General features: G+C 35.9%; 1 protein-coding gene across 5 annotated transcripts; it reads left to right on the forward strand.

The window, feature by feature from the left end:
* The first annotated feature begins 335 nt into the window (after positions 1-335).
* On the forward strand, positions 336-27,955 carry LOC105225110 (phospholipase A1 member A). 5 transcript variants are annotated; one of them, XM_049455854.1, is made up of 5 exons: positions 336-649; positions 5,167-5,556; positions 25,738-26,448; positions 26,524-26,692; positions 27,463-27,955. In XM_049455854.1, the coding sequence occupies exons 2-5, from the start codon at positions 5,463-5,465 to the stop codon at positions 27,572-27,574; spliced, it is 1,086 nt and encodes a 361-aa protein (XP_049311811.1). In that variant the 5' UTR covers positions 336-649; positions 5,167-5,462; the 3' UTR covers positions 27,575-27,955. The 5 variants fall into 5 exon arrangements, with proteins under 5 accessions (XP_049311811.1, XP_049311815.1, XP_049311821.1 ...); XM_049455858.1 differs by having other exon boundaries at positions 5,238-5,556; XM_049455864.1 differs by having other exon boundaries at positions 336-603.
* The last annotated feature ends 37 nt before the right edge of the window (positions 27,956-27,992 follow it).

Raw genomic sequence — 27,992 nt, forward strand, 5'->3', positions numbered from 1 at the left:
CTAAGCTCACTTTATTAAGCCATATCATTCCAATACAATAATTTATTATTTCTCAAGTATTATTAGCCAAACAAACGTATCATCAACTTCATTAACACTCATAAGGTTTTTACCGCTCAAGTACACGCGCACTCCCCAAAATCAAGTTCGTCGCTTAAGTTTTTCGTGTTTTGCTTCATCCATTTACACGCACACCATGCATTGCATGCGATGGGCGCCACTCGAGCCAACCCCTTGAGCGTGTGCCAAGCTCACAGCTCGCAGCTCGCAATTCAGTAATTCACATTTTGTAAGCTCAAAATACGCTCATCATTCAAACGGTGCGCTGAGCGGTGGCAAAAGCATCACGTACGAAAATCTCATGCAAACCGAAAACTTTTCGACAAATTGAAAAACTTACAATCCAAAGCTGAGCGCTGCGCTGTGACGGCACAGGCGAACGAAAGCAAAAGTTGGCCGACAGCGAACAGACAGTTTTGAGTGCGCAAACGCGACGGCCACAAAAACGCGCAGCAGACCGAAAAGGCGAAACGGCGGCAAAGCAAGCGAAATAAGCGAGAGTGAACGCGGCGGCGAAGGCAAAACGTGAATGCGAAAGTAAAAGTAAAAGAAAAGTGCAAATGACGTGCACATCCGCAGTGCGGTGAAGGTGAAATTACTACTAAAACAAGAGCAAAATAAATATTACAAGAAATGATGATAAAATTAAATATGGAAATAATAGAAAAAAAAATATAAAATATATTAATAATTAAAATAAAATTAAAAATAATAAAAATTAAACATAAAAATTATAGAAATAAAATTTAAAAATAATTATATTAAAATATAAAAATAATGAACGGAAAAATATACCGCTTAAAACAGTTGGAATTATAAATATTTTGTTTTCGAAGCGTGGCTCCGGTAAAGTGGCTGCATGCCTCTGGGCTACTCGTTGTACCAGCTGTCAAATTGCCTACTTAAGCCGGAATTGTTAGAGACCAATGACCAAAAAATTATATTACAGCATCGCGGCTGGTGGGCATCAAGGCAAGCGAGTGCGGCAAACAAATATGCGTGTGTGTGAAACTGTAAAAGTTGTAAACCAGACGCATGCGCGTAGTCACATAACGCCTACAATCATATGTGCATTAGTGCAGGTCAATTTTTTTTCTAAATTTTTTTTTTAATATAAAATTGCTATCCGAGAAATATTGTATGGGTCTCAAACACCTACAAGCATATGTGCATTAGTGCAGGTCGATATTTTTTAATAATTTTTTTTTCATATTAAATTGCTATCTAAGAAATATTCTACAAATCTTTCTGACCAATTTTCCCTAAGAGATTATGGGTCTGAAAGCCCTACAAGCATATGTACATTAGAGCGGGTCGATTTTTTTCAAAATTTTTGTTTTTACAAAATTTCTATCCGAGAAATATTCTACGGATCATTCTGACTAACTTCGCCTAAAAGATTGTTTATCTCAAACGCCTACAATACTACATTAGAGCGGGTCGAATTTTTTCTTTAAAATCGCCAAGCGCGAAATGTTCCAGGGATCATTCTGACCAACTTCGTTTAAGAGATTGTGGGTTTCAAACCGGTTTTAAACAGCCGATTCTTATATCGGTATAATCGGTTATTTGGGAGATATGTATGTGATATAGTTGTCCAATCTGGGCGATTTCGATAAGTGATCAATAGAATATCAAAATATGCTTATGTATTAAATTTCATTCAGATATCTCAAAAACTATCGAACAAATTTTTATAATCTCTAAAAAGCTTTCCCTTAGACATTACTGGCTCGAAAGCGGTTTTAGATCCATTGTCTCTTTTTTTGAAATTTTTCGGAATGTTTCGGAGAACATTTTCCGGATAAACAATTTTTTCGTCGTCTTAGTTTTTTTTCACCTATAAATCGACCCGCTCTAATGTGCAAACATGCATAGAAATTATATTTTTTCATGTATATCTCCTCGTATGTGTGCCGCGTCGTGATAACTGTTTTGCTAATAGGCAGAGTGCCCTAAACAAAGCGCCGCGATAAGCGTACCTTGACCCACCAACTGACAAACAGACAGTTACAATTCAAGTTTAAGCGCCGGGAACTAGTCACAGTGATAAAGCGGTGCGTTGCCTTCTGTTACATAATTGTTTTCATAAATTTTTCTCGAATTTTTTTTTTTTCAAGCCTATATACATATTAACTGCGCACTGCGCATGTGCCTGTTGTATTAGTTGTATTTGCATTGAAAGTTGAAGTTGTAGTTGTCATGCACAAATAGAAATGTTGAAAAAGTGTAACACGTCCAAGTTAAGGCAAGCGACCGCTATGTTGTAAACTTAAATAACTTGCAAACAAATACATACTTATTACTTATATATAAATATACATATACATATGTAGCAGTATACATATACATATGTATGTATGTATATACTTGTGTGTGGCTGCTTGTGAATGGAAATCAACTATATTACGTCGAATTGCCTTAATCTGGCTGTCACCGCGCCGCCGTGTGCTCGTTTTAATTAACCCCATTCCGTGGGCCATAAAAGTCATTGGCATGGCAAAGGCGCGTCGAGCGGCAAAAAGTGATGAACTACTAAACCAAAACTCACGTTGCGTTGGCCAAGCGTGTTGTTTGTCTCTTATCAGTGGTTACAGTGCTATTGCAGTTACTTTACGGTATTTAAATGTGGATTATGTACTTACAACTCCACAAAGTCGAAAGTGAAATGATTTGTGTGATAACGGTGATAAGATATATCTACACAATTGGATTAAATGGAGTAAAAAAAAAACAGTGAAATAAAAAAAATAAATTGGAATATAAACATAGTAACAATTTTTTACTAAAATAAAAATAAAATAGACAATAAAATATGCAATAAAAGGCAATAATAAAGGGTCTACCAATAAGCACGATGTGATGTTATAACGAAATAAAACACTAAAATTTGGTCAACATAGATTCGGTTTCCGTTTTTTTTTTTATTTGTTGTACAAATTACCCCATTTATGATTAGAAAAAATTGCTGGCCAAATGGCCACCACTGTTCCGTTTGCATAGCTCCACCCGTTTACGCCAATTTTCGAAGACCCCGTGCAGCATTTCGGCTGGAATTTCGGCTAAGAGCGCTGAACGTTGCCTTTCCACTTTTGGAGCGTTGTTGTTTGACCTTTGATTCAACATACCTCCAGAGAAAATAATCTAAAGACATTTAAATCGCTTGAGCATCTGTCAATGAATAAGTTTTTGCGCCAAATTTAAATTAAAAAGTCTTACTACTTTTTGGCCATAGCAAAAAAAAAACAAAATGGTAACGTTTATATAAGAAAAACATGGTCAATAGTTTTGTTCAAAGTATTACCCATCTAAAGCTGCAACATTTTCCCATCTTCCTCGCAATTTGTGTATTCCATCGCCAAGGAACTACAGCTTCTTGACTGTCAAAAATTTAAGCCAATTTTCGCTTATTCTAGTGAACTCGTTCTACATCGACCGGAACAAATGGTAAACAGAAGGTGCAAGTTCTGGACTATGAAACCTGTGCAGCAAAATATCCTAGTCGGTGTTTTCCAAATAGTTTTCAGTCGGCCTTGTAACATGAGGGCGGGTTGTCAGGATTAAAAATTATTGACTCATGAGTAGTTTTACTGCCGTTTCTCCCAATCATTCGCTATAGTTTGATGACCTGTTGTCGGTAGTGCTTTTCATTAAAGTTCATTATACAGCTCGTCCTACTGATCGCACAAAATAAAGAGCTTGGCTTGAATATTCAGCTGTGCCATTGATTAGGCTGGTTGGCCTGATTTTTGATAATTTTTTTCCATTTAATGGATTAATTTTTTATCACCAGTCACAATACGATGCAAAAACAAATATTCTTGAGTCATTGAAGCAGCATTACTATAATGCAAAATCGTCCTTCAACGTTCCTTGGCTTAAAATCATTCATATAGCACACGATTTCATCGCTTTTTATTGCCCCCAAGGCCTAAATCGAAGCGGGATTGTTCGCATTGGCTTTGGATTTCACATATCCGCACAGGAAAAAGTCTAACGGTGTGATATCACACGAACTTGATGGCCAGTCGACATGTACAAAACATGAAATTGTCTGCTAACCCAAATTTTGTTCTCTCAATAAATCTATTGATTGATGCAATGTGTGGGAAGTGGCGCCGTTTTGTTGAAACCAAATGTCGCCGAGATCACGAACTTCAATTTTCGGCATCAAATAGTCGTTTATTGTGGCGAGATAACATTTTTGAAGAAATATGGACCGATGATTCTATCGGCTCACAAACTACACCAAACCGTTTGTTTTTTTCTGGATGAAATGGCAGCTCTTGAATCTCTTCAAGTATTTCTTTGTACCAAAGGCGTCAATTTTCCTTATTTACATAACCATTGAGCCAGAAATCAGCCTCATCATTGAAGAAAACATAACTCGAAAACGTTGGATCTCCTTGCAACTTTTCGAGAGCCCATAGACCGAAGCGATGTCGTTTGGGAGAGTCAAAGCTTCAGTTCTTGCACAAGCTGTATTTTGTACGCTTTCAATTTAAGATCTCGACGTAAAATGCGCTAAGTCGTTTCATACGTCTGTCCGAGTTGCTGCGAACGGCACCACGGTTTTCGTCTCACCTACGGCTGCTATATTTCCTTCACTACGTGCTGGAAGCGGTTTATTTGGTCGAATATTATCCAATAATGAATGCTGGGCCTCAAGATGGGTGAAGGTGTTGCGAACAGTACGCTCAGTAGGCCGATTATGTTGACCATAAGTTGAGCGAGGCGCGCAAAACATATTCTTTACAGAACATGAATTTTCATAATAAAGTTGAATGATTTGTAAACGTTGTTCAGGCATTTGTCTTTCAATGATGAAATGCCAAACAATACAGAACAAAAATAACATAACAGCTTAACAGGCCTCATAATAGATATTTAAATAATAAATGTAGTAAAAAGAAATAACATGAAAAGAAATATGTGTATAAATGTTTATATGACAAAGATTGCATAAGTTAAAAAAACAACAACTGCAGAACTGAAAAAAAAAAAATAATTAATATTAATTAAATCAACATCTCACTAAAGAATTGGTTACATTGATTGAGCTTGATATCTACAATCAAATTAAAATAGTTTATTTGATTGTTGCAGAAGCTTTATTATTTGCAGCTGTACTTTCTATAACTCTTCAAACTATTAAAACAGAAACCAATTATTTATAGTGTAAAGGTGCATACTGAAATTAAATAGCTGACATCACGGCGCACTACCTTCAAATCTAGACGAATAACTTAAAATAAAAAAATATTAATTCTAAGTGGGCCATCTGACAAACCAATTACTAGTTTTAAGAAAAAACATAAATAAAAAAAATAGCAACAATTTCCATACTAACACACAACGATATTTGTGAGAATAAACGCCATAAAACCTCGAATTGAAATAAAATGTGGTTGATTTGCCGCAAATACAACACCAGCATTGTTGCCACATTATTGCTACACATTATTCTGCTACTCAGCTGTCATGCGGACTACGCCGGTTAGTATTAGCTAATTATACTTAGCACAGAAAATTGCCATTACATGCACACGCACCATTTATATACTATAAGCGTGTATGTAATTACATTTGGCATAAATTTCAAATAGAATTCTGACGCAAAGCACACTTTTCTGTTATTTTAAATGAATTTAGATGAAAAAATGGTAGTATATAAGTAATTCCATAACAAAAAATAAATAAAAAAAGTATACGAGGCTTCTTCTCTTAGGCAGAGTTTAAGCTAAAAATATTAAAAAAAATGGAAATTTCTCTGAAAACATTTTTTTGTGTTTTTTTTTATTAAAAAAATATTGTAATGTGGAAAATATTAAAAAAAAATAATTTTCTGTTTGAAACAAAATTTTTTTTTAATAAAAATTTTTTGAATAAAATTATAAAATGTGAAAAATATTAAACATTTTTTTTTAAATTATTTTCAAAATTAAAAAAAATATTTTCGGTTTTTGTAATATTAAAAAAATTATAAAAGTGAAAAATATTAAAACAAAACCGAAATAATTTTCTTCAACAAAATTTTTAATTTAAAAAATAGGAAAAATAATCGAAAAAGTAACATTAAATATTAAAAAAAAAATCCTTTTGAAACAAATTATTTTTAAAATTAAAAATTACAAGAAAAACAAAAAATAGTTTTTTAAATAAAATTTTTTTTTTAATTTTAAATTCCAAAAGTATACTTGTATATATGTATATATATTTTTTTAATTTTTTAATATTTCTAACTTGCAAAATTTTTTGGAAATGTTAAAAAAAAAATGAAAATAACGAAATAAAAAGTTATTCTTTATTTTTTTTTAAATAATGTTTACATTGCATAATTTTTTTAATATAAAAAAAAACAAAAATAAATTTTTTCAAACAAATTCTTAATATTTGTATTATAATGTGAAAAATATAATAAAAAATTAAGGAAACAATATTTTTCAAAATTTTTTTTTTTAAATAAATGTAAAAAAGAAAATAATTTTATTTCTAAAAAATTTTTAGCCAAAATTTTAATTAAAAAACGAAAAAGACTTTTTTCAAACAAATTTTTAATTTTTCTATAACAATGTCAAAAATAGTTTAAAAATATTAAAAAAATTTTGAGAAAAGTTATTTTTTTATATTTTGTTGTATTTTGCACATTATTGTACAAAAATCAAAACTTATTTGAAAAAAGTTATTTTCGTTTTTTTTAATGAAATTGAATTTTCGATTAAATTTTTTTTTAAGTATTTTCTTTATTTTTTATATTTTTTAAATTTTTTGACATTATTTAATTTTTTTTTAATATTAAAAAGGATAAAAAATATTTTTCGAAACAATTTTTAATTTTTGTATAATAATGTGAAAAGTATAAAAAAATTTTTTGTTTGAAAAAAATTATTTACGGTTTTTTTTTAATATTTGTCACATTGCATAATTTTTTTTTATTTCTTTTTTCTTGTAAAAATTCTTTATTGTTAATAGTTCACTTCATATCTATTAGTTAATCATTTTATGTTTTTTGTTTCGCCTGGTAACCTTATTCCCCCTCATCGCGTCACTTCTCATCGTATATTTCTTCAACATCTTCAATCGCTTCTGCGCCAAAAAACTTTTACTTTCATGGCTATGTAATATTTATGTTTGCCCTTTCTTTTTTTCTTCCTTTCAACTTTGTTTTCATACTCTTCGCAATTTATTTGTTTTTGTTAATATATCCATAATGTGTTTATTTTTGTTGTAGCGCTGTTTAATATTTCAATTAACAACAAATGTTTGCCTTAAATGATCGATTAACAGTTTGATGGTGTATTAGCTCGTGAGACGTGAGCATTCAAATGCCGAAGCTTATGTTATGAAGTGTAGGGAGGTACGGTACTTATGTATTCGATTTGTATATTCACGGTGATAAAACCATCACGATGTTATGTCAATTTGGGCGATTTTTTATGTTAACTTTTTCAAGTTTCTTTGGAAAATTTTGCATTACACCAAAAGCAAAGATTTTTTTTTTGATTTTTCGGAGAGAGAAGTTTTTTTGTTGATCTCTATTGTCTTTTCTAAAATATATGTTTTTTTTTTGTTTTGTCAACACCAAAAGAAGTGAGAAGATTTCACTTCTCCAAGACATTCTCTGATCACAACTCCATAATCCTTTGAACTTAAGAACTACTACTCTACTGCTAAGAAGCTACTCGTCTTCGCATTACCTTGGTTCCTTGACGAAGCATGGACTTTTCGACTACATTTTCGTCTTGGTCTTGAATTTCGCCCCCTCTTTTCTCAGTGTAAAGAAAGCGCGCTTCTTTCTTCAACGCTTAATAATATCATCTTTATTTTTACTGTCAAATTGAATTGACCGCTATTGGCTATAACTCATGATTTAGTGCTTAATTTGTTTAAATCGCTTTCGTTTTTAATAATTTTAGTATATTTTTGCATCACACTGCCCTTACTCTGGCTGAGTCATCTGTTAATTGGGCACATTTTATTGTTTTTTCTTTCTCGGCTGCATGTAATGTGCCGAAATGCGAAAACAATGTAAAAGCGAACGCGGAGCAACATCGATTTCAACTTTCTTTTTAGCACCTGCCCAAAAGTTCAAGCAAACTATGTCAGCGTACTTATGTGCATGAGTGTCTGCGTCAATACCAACAATGCATACAAATTCTCATTAATAATGGCACACACTTACTTATATATTAACATATGTACATATATAAATATATTTGTATGCCTATATTTTCACAAACTGCAATGTCATTATTTATGGCTTTAAAAATAGGACCTACATACATTGTGCGTATTTGCATATAAAGAAATAAATTTACTAGGGTGGGTCAAAAAATACGATTTTTTTCGCACGGTATATTTTCTTTGAGGTGTCTATTCAACAAGTTTTCAGAATATCTAGCAAAAAAAATTTTTTTTTGCCCACCCTAATACATATGTATCATTTAAAATTGCAAACCAGATAGTCTTGTAGGTTAGGAATTTTTCTTCTCTTCTTGGTGATACTTTCTAAGATGTTTTTATCAAACAAATTTTCATAGTATCAAACGAAAAAAATATTCGTTTTTTTACCCACCCTAATGTGTACCTACATGCTTGTATACAATTCCTCACACTTCTGCTAAAATTTTGGTCAACTTCACACGTATGTACCACTGTTTCATTGATTGTGCAACAAATTGAAAGTAACACCGCTGAAATTATTACACAAACATACCGACATTCATACATACACATGCACTTTGAAGTACAGAGTAAGTAAAAAAATAAAAAAATAGTTTTGCAATTAACTCATTTAGTGTTCATATAAAACAAATGGCTCATTTCAAGCTGCAATAAACTTCCCATTTAGCCCATTTATTTGCACGAGTTGCCATATTTTTTAGTTTTATTATACCTTTAATGACTTCCTTAATACGAAAGAATATATTTTTACGTGTTACGTTTTTGTAAAAATATAATTTTTTTTCTAAAATAATAAACTTTAAATAACTAGTTGGCTGTCTATTCTGAGCTTGTGAGCTTTGCAGTTTGTACGAGTACAGTAGTTTTGGAAATTGTTAGTTTTTATATAAATATACATATGTATATTAATTACTTTTGAAGTTAATAAATTTGATATTCCTAAGCCTTTAATTACTTCCAAGTTATGCTAAAAATATAAATAAATAAAAAGTCGTCGCTATTCTTCAAGTTTTTTTCTTCCAACTATTGGATTGTTTACTTGTTTAGTTTTTTAATGTAATTTCAACACAATTTTTTATTGTGTAAAGCATTTTATGAAATTACATATTCTATTTTTTGACCCTATACCTTACGGGCAAGAAATTGATTCCACATTCTTAACATTTTTGACCCTTGCAGGCAAAAAACTGGTCCAAGTGAAGGTTCTCCCAACCGAAAAATTTGGAAGAAACCAAAATAAGTAATAGTCCGATGGAGCCAAGTTGAAGAAAATGGTGAGTGTGGTAGCACATCTCACTCAAGCAGCAAAAGCTTTTGTCGGATCATCAAACGTATTTGAGGTCTGGCATTATCCTAGATTTTTTTAGAAGATTACACCTTTTCTATTGATAAATTCTGGTATCTTCTTTTTCAGTACATTACTTAATTTGTCTAGCTGATCTTAAACACTTCAGGATTCATTGTTGTACTGTCGGGCAAAAGCTCATAATAAACGATCCTTTTTGAAATCACACCAAACGTACAACATAACCTTTTATTGGTGACTATCGGTCTTTGAAGTAACTGGGTCCATTTAAGACCAAATTTTAAATTCCCTTGATCTCAAAGCTGATCTCCAGGCAGACACTGAAAAGAGGTTTCTGTAGGTGAAGAAAATTTTGCTGCTTAAATTTCTCATTTGCTTAATCCAGATTATTTTTTATTTTTCAAACTTATCATAAGATGTTTGGGGACTATCTTCTGATTTTTGAATGGTACAAACTTGTGGAAAAATAACCTCTAAAATTGTGAATCAAGAGGTAGAAGTTTTATGTTGTATGAGACTTTGTTCTGAAAACATAATTATAGCTATGTATCCGTGTTTATCAGGATCAGATCCCCCATTCTTCTCGACTACTCGTATTTGTCCGATACCTCAAGCTTACCAAAAGTTTAAATAATATTAAACGGAATGTATTATATTTTAGGCTTAAATTTTGAATGTTGATCTAAAGATTTAGCATTGAGAACCATAATCTGTGGTATATGTCATCGAGAAGTGATAAAGATTAGACTGCTAAATAACTACGTCAAACGCTCTTTTTAGTTGGCTAAAGAGTAAGAGTGTTTATGGTATGAAAATGTTCAGTTTTCGAACAGCTTCGGTAGACCCAACCATCTATATTTTGTATTTTTCTCATAATCATTTTATATTGCATTTTAACTGGTGTTATCATGGATGCGGTTTCCAGAAATAAGTGTACAGATATTTTGATTATAGAACATATTGTTTTCAATTAAAAAAATAATATTAAAATTAAGCTATCTGATGCACAAAAAATGCAACCATAAACATGAATAATGCTGTGTCATAGACTTTACACTTCACTTTGCGCGGAATTTTCTAGAAGTCCTTGAAACACCATATTTTGGCGAAACATATGCCGCATAAAAGCTTAATAATCAATAAACACATTGCTATTGAATATGATTATTAATTGGGTTTACCAAAAGCAGGCCGCAAAAGCCACCAATTGAAAACTTTTCGGCGAACGAAGCGCAGAGAGTCCGCAAAGCAAACCAAACCATTCAGCTTAGCAATGACTAAACGAATTTTACATTGTGCGTTAGTGACGAAAAACGATGGAATTTAAGATAATAACAAAACGTGCGAATTTATGCGCAGACGAAATTCGAAATCAAATAAAAATGCTGTAAAGTAAAAACTATAAAAATTTTAACGCAAGCCTATAAAAGGGCACAAATTGGCACTGACAAGCGGACTAACACGCAGACTGACCGATTGACAGACCGTTTTGAAGCTTCAGTGAATAGAGTGCGAGGCGGAATTTCGTAGTGATGCATTCGACAAAATGTGTTAGTAGGCAAAGCAAAAAGAGATGCAAATGGCAAACAAAAGAAACGAAACGAAAAATTATGTGGTTTTTTTTATTGGTATTTACAAATGTAAGCAGCTTTATTCATGTTTTGGTGTTCCCGTTCAATAGTGTCTCTGCTACTTTTTTTAAGCTTTTGCACTCATAATTCGCACGTACGTTTTTTATTTTGACTCTTCGATTTTTTCATTATTGCTTTACCTTTTGGTTTGATTTTTTATTTAGTATTTGTTATTGTTTTTTTTTTTTTTAATTTTTGCTATTTGTTTTATTTTATTTTTTTTATATAGTTGTGAAGGACGGGGATATGTATAGAGTCGCATATTGAAAAGTTTGTGTCTTCAATCCACAGAAATCGTTAAAATACTTACATATCTAATATTCCAAATCATCGCAAGGTCAGCCAAGTTATAATATAAAATTTACGTGACATACAAAATTCAATAAACGGTTCAACTAACTGCCTTGTTTAAGCGCTACGAACATATTGGAATAATTTTGCTTAAATCGAAGCTTTTATATTGTAGTGTTAGAGTTGGTCTTGTTATCAACTTGATTGGAAAGCCTACAAATTGGAATTTTTACTTCTTTTCCATACCAAAAGCTTCCAATAACCTCTCAAAACATTTCCCAAAGGAGGAATGTGGTCTTAATGTTTTTCAGCTAAGGTCTAATGCCAATCTTGTTCCCATTGCTTGGAATCAAAGTGTAGTTGTGACAAACAGTCCGATAAGACCGTAATCGGTTCACTGTGGACCCGCACGCTTTATGCGAGGGCTCTGGAAAGCAGAAAGAGCCAGTAGCAAACGTAATTTTCAACAACTGTCTGGGTTTCGACGTTGGGGCGATTTCGGGGAGTGTTTGAAACAAAACGGTTCAAGAAACTAATTTCCAGAAACAAATTAAGGTGCTTGTAGGATTTAATACCAGTCACTGCAGTCTGCGGTGTTATCTTCACTGCTTAGGGTATTGTACCATGGATCTTTGCCGCTCCTGTGACCAAAAAGCAGGAACATCTGAGCACATATACCTGAACTGCCCCGTAATTGCAAGAAGAAGGCGTCAGGCTATTGGGCAGTTAAATCCGGTGAAAGAACACATTACAACCAATAACTCAGGAGTTTAACTAAAAAACTTTCTTTTAACTCTGTTAGGTTAGGTCGTAGGGTTGATTCAAAAATCAAAGGATCTCACTTGGACAGATATTTGTTCTTGTGTTGCCTAAAAATTCCTAAAAGACCACCAGATCTTCTTAGATCGACGAACCGTTTTAAATTTTCGACAAATTTATTAAGAAACCTATGGCTAGGTTCTCCAAGTGTGTGTACCAAGATATTTCAACCGAAATCTGCCAAGAGCCGAGTAATGTTCGAGAAAGTGACAAGATGACTCCGTTCCCATGACAGATGGGTCTACGTAACCGGAACGGACCCGGATTTTTATCCGGCCAAGAACTATCAAATCGGCAGATGCTCTGTCGCTATAACAACAACAACTACACATCGCCTTTCTCTCTACATTTTTGGCAAAGAGTTTCCGATAGAATAGTTAGGCCACCGCGAGTAAGTTTATGGGACAGTATCCAGTTAGAATACCAATAATTGCGGCGAAATTAGTTTTGCTATTAGCCACGAGTTCGAAGAACCTCTTATATTTTAGTCTGTCGGGCTCTAGCAGGCTCTCGCAGTTGCACAAGTTATGGTTGTTGGTCAGATATGGCTGAGATCACTGGAGGTCCAGAGGCTTAACGATAGATCGCAAGACAACAGCGGAAACCCAACTTCTTTCGTATTGGATGAAATTGGGGAAAGAAAGCCCTACCTAACAAGCTCATCGGCTTTACGGTTTCAGGCGATTCCATGGTCGGGCACCTATTAAGGAGTATTGACTAGGTTAAACGCAGCGTTGTAATAACAGGAGAGGGTACAAAAGACCACAGGTGACAGTGCATTCCTCAAATTTAAATCAAGTCTAATCTAAGTGAAACTTGGAAAAATCTTTTGCAAACAACTTTTCCGATCTACTATAAATGGTTTCCATATAATTCACTTATCTAACATATTATTGTCGGCCTTATCTGCTTATTAGTCTTGTTACTCTCGCTCTGCTCACTCCACTATGTGCATAGCCTTAGTCGCCAAATTTCAGAAATGCGCATGCGTAACGCACCTTGTCAACACTGAAGCGACTAATTAAAATATATTTTGTACTCATTCACTTGGCATGAACTTCGGGGGGCATACCCTATTATATATGTACATACTTGTGTATAAAAGCACCTATGTGCCTTCCAATTTATGTTTGTTTTTTCAACAACATTCGCCAGCTTGCTTAGGACGACCATGTGCGCTTGTAACCAGAGTTGTATTATGGTTCAATTAATTTGTCTGCTATTTTTATATATTTTTTCACTTTTCTGTTTTACTAACTTTATTTGGTGTAAATGAGTGTCAAGGTGGATCTAACACACAGGGGCTATTATGTTTGACTACAATTAAATTACCAACAAAGCATAAAGAAAAATAAATACGTATATAAAACATATGTACATAAATTGGTATTCGCATATTTGATTGATAATTGGGCTTCCAACTTTGCTTTGAAAATTCGCTTTTTTCCGATGGCAGTTACAAGCGCACGTTCACTTTTAATTGTCGTTGAACTCTTGCACAATATTTTCTGAACAAATTGCTCGAGTTCAAGAACTTTTCATAATTTATACAGTTTATATATATATTTTTTTAATTTTATAAACGCTGTACTTAGTTTGACAACAATAAATAACTACACAGTTATTTTTGGAGAGGTTCAAGGCAGCGAATAAATTCCTTTACTTTGACTTTTTTAAACTTTGTTGTGTTTTTGTTTTAATAAATCGCCGAAAAACTTGTAAACGCTTATTCGAAAACAAATTTATTTCTGAAATTGTTGAAACTAATAATTTTGGTGTTGCCGCCCAATTTGAGCTGGTTATTTTATGTTCTTACAAAAAAAAGTAACTTAAAAGTAAATATTAAGTTTCACCTGCATCAGGCTTAAATACCGTTCACAGCGCCATTTCTTATAGCCTAAAGGGTATAAATGATCTCTATCCTGATTTTGATCAGTCAGTTTGAATGGCAGTCATATGCTATAATAGAGCGATGTCGGTTGCGATCAATGATCAGCTGGGAAGAAAATGATGTGTGTAAAATTTCTGATCGGCGTCTCAAAAACTGAGGGACTCTTTCCGGTATATACAGACAGAGGGACTGACACGGTTGGGTTTAACGTGAGTACCGTCGGCGTAGCTACAAAACAAAACCTTGCTCAGCGCTCCAAACAATGCAAGCTTTATTTGCCGCCAATTGGTAAAGTAGAATGGATACCGGATTTCAAAGTTGATCGGGTTTGAGGCCCATCTAAAACCTCTGCTGTACCTTGAGTCCGGTACTCGTCCACAATGCGACTCCACATTTAACAGACATAAGGTTTGTTCTGCCGCATTTGGTTTTACCCGGGGAACCACGAATCTCCGTCCGATTGTCGGTAATGAACATTTTGGAATAAACTCCAAGGGTTTACTAATTGCCGTGGTACCTGAATTAAGTCTCTAGTCAGACCTTGTAGCCGAAGATCCTTCCAGTTGACCACCCACTCAACTCATTACTGGTGACATTTGTAGCTTGAACTTCAAATGTCTTCTCATTCATAGCCTCTATATTTTTAGGTCAAGCTGAATATTATATGTTGCACTATTTTTTTTACACTACTATGCTTATATTTCTAACCAAAGACCTACAAAAGACATAGGAATTTTTGTGGATTTTAGTGCCCGACAGGTATGCCTTACCACGGGCATATTCTCATCCCCTGATCCGCTGGTGGAGCGAGGAAAGACTGGCAGGCGGACACGACTAAATTACCTCAGCTCACTCGGATGTTATATATAAACTTTAGAAGACCTTCAACGTTCTCTTTTGGGTGCTACAAACTTGGGATATAAAAATAAAGAATGGGGCACGAAAGACAAAATTGTTTATAGTTATTTATTTATTAAACCAAAGGTTACGATTGAGCCTTTTTTTTTGAAATACTTTGCTCTTTATAAGATTCGAAAATCTCTTTTTTTCAAGTGTGTTTGATTTCAAGATCATAGCAAGACATTAGAATAGACATGAATATGGAGATTTTAAGAATGTATTTCTTTCTATTGTCCTCCACTTCTTTCTTTACCATAGGAGACCTTGGCTCTCTGTTTTCATTTTGAATGTCTTCCTACCAGAAAATGGTGATATCAAAGAGAGTAAAGAGTGTTTCACGTGCATCAGAGTGTTAAAGAAATAACTTCGCCTAGTCATTACAGTTTACTTTACATTTTTTTTTTCATTTTGTTGTTGTTATCTTTTTGGATTTTCCGCATTTTATCACCAACTGAAGCGTAGAAATCGAACCAACACTTGCGAGGCACTGCGCGTGTCCGGTTGCTTTGGTTTATTGAACCAAATATCCGAAATATGCCTTCACTTGCGCTAATCGCTTGTACTCGTTGTCCAAATGCATTTCTTAATAAAATTGTTGTGGTTAGCAAGCGCTTGAACACGGCTTTGTAATGCATGCCTGCATAAATATTGATGTTAAATGCATACAAAATATTGTGAAAACTGTGTTTTGTTGTTACAAAATATGTTTTTTTATCGGTTGGGTTAGCTTCAAAGCTTTTTGGTTTTAGTGGGCGTATGCTCACATAAATTTTGAAGAATTTGTGTGGAAAATGCGAAAATATCACGCTACATTTAACATCCGCTTAAATTATTTTATGAAGGAAGCCAATTAACGGAACAGTTCCTCAATTAAAAAAATACATTAAATGCCTGTTTTCTTTTCCAGAAATAGTTACTTGCTACTTACTATGAGCAAGAAATAGTAAGACTTTATTTATAATTTTAAAGTTCTTAATTTATTCTTTAATAGTCGCCCTTGGACACACCTGTGCCAACGTTTTTTCCAATCCTCGAAACAGTTGTTAAAGTCAATTTCTGGAATAATCTTCAATGCGCATAGCTCTTCACGTGTAATGTCTTCAATTGACTCAAAACGGTTTCCACGGGGCGGTCGTTTGAGTTCGCTGAATAGCCAGACGTCTCTTTAAATCTCTAGAGTATAAAATGGTCGGTTATACCCGTACTCTTTTATATACCGTACTTTTGAATATATTTATATAAAAAATGTCTTGAATGACTCTCAGCCAATTTTCACTCAACTGCATGAGTGAGTTCCTCCACCAATGAATACCAAATAAACCCCAATGAAAACGTTTCTTAAAGCGCTTCTTGCAACTTAAATTAATAACTACAAAAACCACTTCTTGCTACATGCAATTATGACTGCAAAAATATGCGCAGGAAACATAAAAACTCGGTCAGCTAATAATAACACTCGCCTAACTCTTTATATAAATAATTACATACAATCTTTTTCAAGCGAGTCACAATTGATTTCATATTAATAAGCCTCGAGTAATTGCAAGTATTTCACATCGAATTTCCTGCAAGTTGCCTCCATGAAAACTGTTTTTTAGTTGTTTTTCTTCTCACTTCATCAATTTTTTTGCCTTACAGTCCAGCCTTACCAACCAAGAAGGAAATCAATGTACGCTTGAGGAACTTTATCATAATCGAACTGCAATCGAGTGAGACATGGAGTTAACAAATGCAATTAGTAGGTACCGGCATGCTAACAGACAGACATACACATGTGACATATCGTCGTGACATAACAGTTCATAATTTGTGCGTTTGTATGTATTACGTCTGTCAGTTAAAATATGTTGCATGAGTGGCTTTTTCAAAATCGCAACATGGAAATTGTTGCAATTTCAACGAATTGCGCAATATTTAATGAAATAGAAATGCTCATGTCTTTGTGTGTGTGTGCGTTTTCCCGCATTTTATGCGCTTAGGCAATTTTATGGTCGGTTGGGCAGTCAGAGATGACATAGTTGCATCAACAAAGTCGTTATTAATAAATCTTAGCGAGAGTTGTGTGTTACATGAAATATCTTTCTTAAAAAAAAAATATTCAAAAAGCATATTTACACCTAACAACCAACAGTGCTCAATTTTGAAGTCGCCGCAACCAAATCTCTCCAAGAAGCGCTACAAAAGAAAAATGAGTCAGAATTTATAATCCTCAGTACAAAATAGATGCGCTTTGAATTCTGAGAAAACTATGCAGGCTACCTCTCTTTCTCTCTCTTTAAGCAGACTATCTGCCTGATTTCTCCAATGCAAATACAAGCTACCTCTGCCTCCCTCCCCTCTGAACAAAGCAGGATTTCTGTCTGATGCCTCTCCTATATAAATGTAGTTTCTCTCCGCCCTAGCTATCACCAAAGTTCAGGAAAAGTGATTCAAAAACTTGTGGGATTCACTTGTGAGTTGCTAAACTTTATCCCAATGCATTTCTATAGTTTTTATACCTAGAACATGGTAATATTAACTTTGCCACGAGGTTTGTAACACTCACAATGAATATCGGAGACTCTATAAGATATATATAAATGAACAGCATGTCGAGCTAAGCAGAGTAAGCCACGTCTGTCTGTCTGTATGTACGCAAACCAGTACCTCAGCTTTTGAGATATCGCTCTGAAATTTTGCTCAATTCCAGTTTTCTTCAAGAAGCTTCAAATTTTTGGAATTGCAGATATCGAACCCATATAGCATATAGCTCATATACATACTGAACGTTCAAAATCAAATTTTTGTGTGGAAAACTTTTGACGAAATATCTTCAAAGCAACGCTATAGGTAAAGTTAGGTTAGCTAAATACCCAGAACTCCGAGGCATGGATTGAAAAAGCCATCATATATCGACATAACTCCTAGAGACTGCCAAAAATTTATTGAGGCGGCTCATATCAACTCTAGACAATTCACCGGGTTCGAAAAAATTATGGCAACCGCAATGCTTCAACCTTAGCCTGGCGAAAGCTGGCTATTTGAGGAGAAAGTGATTCGAGATTTCCACCTCACCTTCGTCATTACAACTTTGACAGATTGTGCCGAAATCTTTAGCCTCTCCGCGTTGCAAGTGTTCTATCGTTACTGCGAGATGAGCCTTGCTAAAAGCTAGCTGTTCAATCGACTTTTTTCTTTTCACCCTGAGCCAGAGGGATTTCGTAACGCTACAAGGGCTGATTACTGCCCATAGCTGAGTTCGCGTGAAGCCCATTTTTCCAGTTGCCAAATGCATAAAGACACGGGAACTCCTACCCTTTCTCATCTTCATGGATTTTGGGTCTGAGTGCCTTTTTTTGCAAGCTTTGTTTTACAGTTTCCGATGGTTCCGCTGTGGCCAGGTACCCAGCCAAGTTTAATATAGAAGTAGCTAACTAACCTTTACATATTTAGGCCATGTTCTTGTTGAGTAGCTTTGAGCTTGAGCGACCTTAAGGATGCAATACATCGGAAATGTACAATTGCTGCTGCCTTGATTTCTGCCACTTCTGCTTAAAATACAATAAAGTCGTCTGGCAATCTGAAGCAAAAGTTGATTGATAGCTCCTGACAGAAGACTTCTTCTTCAACCTTCCATGGAGATACGATCTATTCGTGAAAAAGCTCACTGATCCTCTTCTTCAGCGATTCTACCGAAGGCATATGTGCGCAGAGAAAATGCTGCTGGAAGTAGCAACGCGTTAATCTCCTAACAAATTGGTCAGATCGGACCACTATGCCAGGCAAATAGCTGCCATACAAACTGGCGGCTCAAAGTCAAGTTCTTATATGGAAACTTTTTTACCTGTGAAGGGTGCTATAAACACATATATTAATTATTATTAAATTTATTTAATTATATCAGAATTTATCTACGACTTCGAAGTTATGAATGTCAACAGTGTGATGACGGGGATACCAAGTTAAGCTATAGCGCCATACAGGCAGTTCCCTTTCGTACTGTTGAAAGCGACTTTGAAATCGACGAAGAGGTGGTGAGTGTCGACCTTGTATTTTCCTAGATTGCGCTAGTCTATTGTATATTTTCCAAGTCTAAAGCCATACAAATACGGTCCAATCAGTTTGTTGACGGTGGGAATCATTCTTTCACACAGTGCTCTAGATAGAACCTTATATGTATGTAATGTTGAGGAGGCTTATCTCACGGTAGTTGGTGTAAATTGTGTGGATATCGAAATATGAAAAACAACGGTATTTTTAACTTCACACAAGAGGCGTACCTTATGTGTTTATTTCTCCTACCAGGAAATGCCAACTATGAAATGCCAACGAATTCCTAATTGCCAAATTGCAACGCTGAACTAAATCTGTGGGTCACTATTACTGTTATGTAACAGTTATATTACATTTCAACAGTAGTGATTTACCAAAAACCGTAAATGCGCGCGGAAGACAAGATCGCTTACATACATACATGAAGGCTTAAATGGTGCATAAGCACACAGATATATTTATATATACATACATATGTGTACATGTATATGGAGCTAAATATGTGCACTTTTGGTTTCAAAGCAAATGCGAGTGCAATAAAAATTGTTGTAAAAATAAATGAGCGGAAAAATGCGAAAGAAATGGTAATGAAATTGGCAAAAGTAAATAGTAGTAAACAAAAACAAAAACAAAAGAGACAAACAAAAACTGACAGTAGCTAAAAAATAAAAAACAAAAGACAACAGCATTGACTTTCGTTGGATGCAAATAAATCACATTTACATATTTACATACATGCAATTCATATACACACAGTATAAAAAATACACAAAAATATTATATGTGAAAATCATACAATTTGTGCACTTCGTATATGTAACAATAGTAGCATACACATACACACCTATAAATGCCACTCACGATGTCACCACACACACACTACATACATGCAAACATAAATGCATTGAACTGTTGAAGACGCCAGCAGGTACCGGTTACTTCGACTGCAACACCAACAATACGCGTAAAGCGACGAAAAGCCAAACAACATAATCAAAACAAAAATAAAACGTAATACAAAATATAGAAAAAAGCGAGTTGCAGCGCAAAATGAGCCAACAAACGTTTCATTCGCGTGCAGCGCGTCGGATCAGCCGGCTTCTTGCAACATCGCAACGTTACCGCAGAGTGTAGCCGAGCAGAAATGCCAGTTACGAGCGCAACGCAACGTTGTAATAACAACAACAACATACCATTGGTACGTGGAAACATTGCGGAGCGGCAATAACAACGAAAGCCGTTAGTTGGTAACTGTATGAGACACTAAATATTGTTACTGCCAGTATTTGTGCTTGTGTATTTGCTTTTGTGTGTGTATGTGCGCAATTGCCGCCGTTTTTGGCTGCTGTGCTAATTTTTGCTGCTCACTCACGTGGAATTTCAACGTCTCGCCGGGTGATGGACAGTGGAGCGAGATTACAAAAAAGTTTGAAATATTTTTAAATAGTGTTCGATGCTTTGGCCTTAAAAAAGAGGTCACTTATCCGAGGATGTTGTTTCTTTTACTCTGGCAGGGTTTTTTACGTGGCGGGTTCCAAACCCAGCGCACAACCCTGTGGAGAGGATGTTTCGCCTTCTCACTTTAGTTCGTCTTCAAACGGATGCTTTGGCTACCCAGAGAATACTTGGTCTAAGACCGGAAGTCGTGAGCTGCTTGAGCCATATGTAAAAGAATCGTTTCTAGCCACTTCTAAGTGAAAGGCGGTCAGAGAACTTTCCTCACTTGCGTGGACTCCTACTTATGACTACATCCTCCTCACTCATTATTCCCATTCTACTGTATATCCAGAGGCATAGTTGATGGCAACATATGATGAATCGACATTACGAGTTTTCGAGCGCTTTGGCAACGGCGAATATCGCATTCGATATCTGGTACAATATACATAGTCATTGACATAGTTCAGTGAATTAAGAGACAGCGGCTCCTTTGAAAAATACATGTTCAAGCTTTACTCTACTCACTCTACCAAGAAGGCATCGGTTGCCTTGTACTGCTGGAAAGCAACCCTTGGCAATTGGTTCCTCACCGAAAGTAGTATTCTGGCTCTACGACACCACAGTCAAGCCCATTATATTCTATTGGATCTTGTATGGTGGAGAGCCCTAGAAAAGACCACAATTGCAGGGAATTTCGAGAGCGTTCAACGAGCAGCGCCCAGCAGATGCTCTAAAGTCCACTCAAGCCATGGCGCTTTTCGCTGGAAGTTGTTTGGCCGAAAAACTTGCTATCAGACTCAGAAAATCTGCGTTTTTAAATGAAGGCGTGTCTGAACATTCGGAAATCCTCAAACGCTTTGACTTTATATCGTTTAATTTGGGTCATGGTGAGTAGAAGCCGTTGGAGAAGAGACCCGGACGTTTATCCGGCCAAGGACTGTCAACTCGGCAGAATTCTGCTGCTACAACAACAAAAACAAGAACACAGGGGGTAAGCTTCTTTATGGATAGCTCGAATCTTGGGGGGAGGGTTGGTTGAGGGGTCTATTGTCAGGAAGTCGCTATCTACTTTAACTTCATACTTCCTGACTATTGCAATATTTTTCTAGCTTTGAGCTCACAAAACGTACGTTCACTTTGAGTCCCTTTTTGCGAAGATGGATGCCATGCTGCAGCCGAATCATAGATAACTGTAAACTGACTAACTGACAAGAATGGGTACCCTAGCTCCGCTATCCGTAGAATGCGAACGGGTAGGTGCTCCGTTCTTCTTTAATAGCTGTGCTTCGCGGGAACTCCTGGGGGTTCTGACAGGCCATTGACCTATCGGCGTTCATGCCATAAGGTTGAAATCTTTCTGCACACTATCTGCAGAAGCTCTATGGAAGAAGACGAGGTGAAAACATCTCAGCACTTGCTTCTTGATTTTCCCACCAGATAACCCACCGAACTGCTAGGAATAGAAATTAAGCGCCTGAGAAAATTTTTATCTATTATTAGTAGCCCAAATCTGATATCCGGATCGGCCATCAAACCAAACCTAACCTAACATTTACTTCACTGAACTAATTTATGCAAATAGCCCACGGTGCACCTTTCAAATGCATCACATTGCTACCGTTGGTAGCTGTAGGTGGCGGATAACTATTTAATGGTGACCACAAGTTTGGCTTAGTGAGTTGGCAATTTTTCGGCTGTCCGCATGTAAAACACACATACAAACATACATATATATGTATGTACATATATGTATATTTACCTGTATGAGCATGCATGTTGTTGTCATTACTTTTCAATTGCCTATTAAGCACGCTCATCACGTTGTTGTTATTCGCTGGTGTTGCCATGAGCTTCAGCTTGCATTTATTGTAGCGTTGCTTTGTTAAATGTCTTTTTTTTATGACTTTTTGTTTTTGGTATTCTTATATAATCCTCATTTACGTAGCATATGTACATATGTATGTGTGTATGCGGGCCGTTGGTCACTGTCAACTTCACCAACGGCGATGACTGTGTTGCTCGTTGGACTGTGAATTGCATTTTCATTAGTTCATTTTTTGTTACTTGTTTTTGCTATTTGTCAACTTTTTGTTTAAGGAAGCGTTGCATTTCTATGTGATTAGATAACCTGCGCAGAGTTCAAGTTGCTCGACCTGCAAGCAAAATAAAGTTAGATGTCGGTGATTAATATGTTGTTTGGGGCACAATGAGGTGAAGATGATGATGTAATATATTACAATATGTTGTTGGTGATGTGTGGATTACAATCGTGTTTTGTTTTGGGATTACTATGCACATTAGCGCTCCTCAGCTCTGACACTTGTAATATTTTTATGGAAATTAATTAGGAAAAATATAGTGCCTACGAAGCCAATGCGGTTGAGGCCAAGGCCATAAACTACTGTATTTAGACAATGCCACTTATGAGCCGACAGACTCTCACTAAATTTAGACTGCTCATAATTTGATCTTAAAATGCCGATATCGTAAAGTTGATCTTGTTACATACTACTTTTATACTTGTCAAATTCCGATCCCATCCATGATTAAGTCGAGAATATAAATAAAAAAAATCTAAAAAAACTTGTAGAAAAAACGTATTCAGATAAATTCCAAGTATTTCAAGGTTCTTGAGATCTTTAATTATTAAATCTACTATTACAGAACCCCAAATGTAAGGTTTTTTAATAAGGTGTCGATCTATAGCCTAACTCATATAAAAATGTCTTTTAAACGAAGTGATCTCTACGCAACAAGAGATTTTCCATATCTTCGAAAAATCGTGAGTTCGAGACAAGTTTTTAGCATTTAGAAAACCTGTCTCAGTTAAATATCCCATAAATCTTTCGCAGAACCTTTCTCTCTTAAACTCATAACGTCGACTCATCAGACGTTGTTATCGTCCATGCCTCTGCACCATATAGCAGGACAGGAATAATGAGTGATTTGTAGAGTTTTGTCTTTGTTTGTCGACAGAGGACTTCTGAATTATCCACACAGTCCGAAGTAGCACCTTTTGGCAAGAGTTACCAACGCAGGTTAGATTTCGAGACTGACGTTGTGCTTGGTGTTAATGATGGTTCCAAGAAAGTCGAAATTTTCTACGACTTCGAAGTTATGACTGTCAACAGTGATATGGGAGCAAAGTCGCGAATGTGATGATTTGTTTGTTTGATAGCAGGAGATATTTCGTCTTGCCCTCGCTTACTACCAGACCCATTTGTTTCGGTTTTTTGTCCAACCTAGAGAAAGCAGAATTAACGGCGCGGTGGTTGTGGCCTATCATATCGATGTCACTCTTATATAAGATAGTACCTTCACTCTTCGAGAGCTCTGTGCCTGCAATTGTTGTCTTCAGCAGTAGATTGAAGACGTCGCACGATAGGGTGTCTCCTTGTCTGAAAACTCGTTTGGTATTGAACGGCTCGGGGTGTTAATTTTCGATCCTAATGGAGCTTTATATTCGACGCAGAGGTGGTGTGTGTCGATCTTCCTTTGACGGGCCTTTTCCAAGATTTTGCTCATGGTGAATATCTGGTCAGTTGTTGATTTTCCAGGCCTGAAACCACACCGATAAGATCCAATCAGTTTGCCGACGGTGGGCTTTAACCTTTCACACAATACGCTCGCTGGAACCTTATATGCGATGTTGAGGAGGCTTATTGTGGCGCAGATTGTGGGGTTTTTATTTTTGTGAACTAAGCTGTGCATACCTTAGATTCAAATCGTCGGGCATGCTTTCGTCCGAACACATTCTAGAAAGAAACTGATGCATGCTCTTATCAGTTCTTCACCGCCGTCTTTGAATAGCTCGGCCGGGAATCCATCGGCACCCGCCGTTATTTTTTTTTTTCGTTTTTAGACTGGTAATTGTTATTCGAACTTCTTCATGGTCGGGCAATGGAACGTCTGCTCCATTGTCATGGACTGGGGAATCGGGTTCACCATCGCTTGATGTTATGCTATCACTACCATTAAACAGGCTCGATAAGTGTTCCCTCCATAATTTTAGTATGCTCTGGGCATCAGTCGCTAGATCACCTCTGGGGATTCTCCAAGAGTACAAGGTTTACCGTCGAAAAATTACCAAAAATTAACAAAATAGCGTCGGTTTAAAAAAAGTAGAAGAATACCAAAAATTTAGGTTTTAAACTGCCAAAATTCGATTTTTGACTAGATCAAAAAATTTGTGGGTCATTTTATGATGATTTATATACAACATGCTGGAACAATTTACTTAATTACTTAATCATATGTCTCTGGATAATCACTCAAGCAAGTTTGAAATAAACTAAAGAAGCTGATTGACACTAGGTGTGCTTCTTAATATGAAAAAATTCAGGCTCTTTCTTTATGTTACAATCAGCTATTTAGATAAGACACCTCTCTCTTTATTTAATCGCCGTATCTCAACCTATAAAATTCAAAAAATTCTAAACATTATTTAAGAATAAGCATTTATCTATGTTTTAGGCATTAAAAAGGTGTATGTATTTGCTAAACAATAGACAAGACACACACCTTTATTCAAAGAAGTGAATTTAAGCTAAACATTTGTAATGAAGCAAAAAATAGCAAATATTCAAACTTGCCGCAGCGCAATTCCACTTTCGAATAAATAAAGGCAGCGCTTCCGCATATTGAACTGAATAAACAACGGTAAATTTCGGTCAAAAGTAACCGGTTTAACAATGCCAAAGCTTGCAACACTAACACTTGATTCGCATTAATTTGCTGTGGCATGCTGCGTGTGGCATGTTGCATGCATTATCGTCTCGTTGCAATGTCGTTTGGCAAGTGTGAATCCACTACTTCCGCCAAATTTTCTTCAAGGCAACAGCAACAATAACAAAAGTAACTGCATAAATTGTTGTTTGGGAATTTGGCGTCACGCGAATCAAACCAGTTAACGGTATACGAAGACACGCAATTAATTGTTATGATTTGCAAATGCAACAAATGTAATTCAATACACGCAAAAATTAAGTTTTTTTACGATTTGAAGATAAAGAGGTTTCCCATTTATTTGCATAACATGTGAAAGTGTTTAGATAACGGAAAAGTGTGCAATTTTCTCAAATAATAACTCATATTTTCACAAAACACACACACACATCATCGATTTAATACTAACCACATACACGAGTACTAAGCATTAAAGCCGATTGGCTTCATCTTTGCAGTCGCACAGCGTAAGAACGACACGAATCAAGTGTACGTGACCGATTCGTGCCTGGAGAAGCCATATCGTTGCCCACATCCGAAGATACAATTCTACCTCTACACACGACGCACGCAGCAGAATCCCGAATTCATCGATGTGCTGGACGACAATGCGCTCTACTACACGCACTTCAATCCGCGGCATCCCACCAAAATCATCATACATGGCTTTGGCGGCGGACGCAATAATAGTCCCAGTCCGGATCTGCGCGAGGCCTACTTTACCGTCGGCGATTACAATATCATTATTGTAGATTATGCCGAAGCGGTGAAGGAGCCGTGTCTCAGCCAAATGGAATGGGCGCCACGTTTCGGCAGCTTGTGCATCTCACAGTTGGTCAAGTATTTGGCGCGTCATCCACGTGGCGTGCGGCCCGATGATCTACACTTCATCGGTTATAGCGTGGGCGCACATATTGCCGGACTGATTGCGAACTATCTGAAGCCGAACGAAGGTAAGTTGGGTCGCATAACCGCCTTGGATCCGACCATTTTCTTCTATGCGGGCACGAACAACTCGCGCGACTTGGACTCGAGCGATGCGCATTTTGTCGATGTGCTGCATACTGGCGCCGGCATATTGGGTCAGTGGCATTCAAGCGGTCATGCGGACTTTTATGTGAACGGCGGCACGCGGCAGCCGGCGTGTGTGGGTTCAGCGACGCTTTTTCGTAGGTTTTAGTGTTGTTTCCTTGATTGGAACTTATTATTATTTATTTGTCGATTTGTGTTTTGATTTTGTGCAGAAACCTTAGCCTGCGATCATACGAAGGTGACGCCGTACTTCATCGAATCCATAACCTCGACGCGTGGTTTCTATGCGGGTCCCTGTCCGAATCTCTTCACCTATCTGATAGGTTGGTGTGAGCCTAAAGATTCGGATTATGTGCTGATGGGCGAACATGTCTCGCATGAGTAAGTAGAAAGTAGCTGTAAATAAGAAGGATGGTCGTGCATATTTTAAATTGTAAACTGAGAAGAAACTTAAAGGGAAAAGTTTTTGGAGAGCTGTAAAGTGTAATATGTCGAGTTTGAGGAGAACGAAATTTGTATCCAGATTTTGTGAAAGGTTTCCCTCATCATTGTTCCCACAATTCTATTCGAACTCATATCAACTTAGTTTAGTTTAAAGCCTTTGAAAATTTCTTCTTCTTCATGTTTTATAAATATAGTATGTCTCAAAGTAAAAGGCGGTCGCATCAGTTGTATACTCCAAATTCGTTCAAGTGGTCCTTGAATAGTTTACAGCCCCTCGAAAGCTCGAGTTTCACACTTATTTAATAGATTCACGAGTTTCGAGTATCAGTTTTTAGACCTTTTCTAACGAAACAAATCTATCGTAAGACCGGTCAATCTCAAGTTTATACTTTCAACATACTCCCTTTACAGATAGGAAACTTTTACCCCGAAATCACACTACAGAAAGTTCTCTATCGATATCATATGATCTTAAGAGCCTAGCTTAGTACAGAACAAGCCCCTTTTGGTGCATCTCTCTAGCATAACTTCCTACCCACATCAATACCAAGATAGTAATTCCGTTTCCTCTCAGTAAAACCGTGAGTTCTCAGCTCAATACCCCCACCTGCTTTTCAGTGTGTGTTCAGACAATGTAACCAGTAAAATTATGAGTTAAGGTTTAAGAAGTGAGTCAAACATTTTCCATCTTTACAATACTCTTACAGTGCTCGAGGAAATTACTACGTGACCACAAATGCCAAACCACCCTATGCGCGTGGCTTTCCGGGGAAAGGACGCTCCGCAAACAATGGCGAGTATCAAGGCGTGCGCAGATAATCCCAACTACCTAGAATCATATATATGTATATATAAAATATGTTAAATAACTTAGTTAAAATTTATTACTTCTTTGTATAAAAGTAGTGCATATTTGTGATTTTAGTTATAGAATTGGGTATTTTCTCACTGTGTACCAGTTAATGTATTTATGTTAAATATTGTAAATTTCGAATAGTTGGAAATTTAGGGGTTTAAGTGTGTAGGAATGGAATTATGTACATATGAATTAGGGTGGAAATGAAATATAAAACTGTTTTGGTTTTGAAATTGTAACAGAATTCAATGTTTTTAAAATAAAAAAAAATAAGAAAAATTATTTTCGAAAATTTATTCACTTTTTACATAAAATATTGTTGTGAAGCTATAATAATTCATTTTTTTTTTATTTTGCATCAAACCAGTTTGAAATTTAAAT

The sequence above is a fragment of the Bactrocera dorsalis genome, chromosome 1, assembly GCF_023373825.1.
Source record: "Bactrocera dorsalis isolate Fly_Bdor chromosome 1, ASM2337382v1, whole genome shotgun sequence".
Lineage (NCBI taxonomy): Eukaryota > Metazoa > Arthropoda > Insecta > Diptera > Tephritidae > Bactrocera > Bactrocera dorsalis.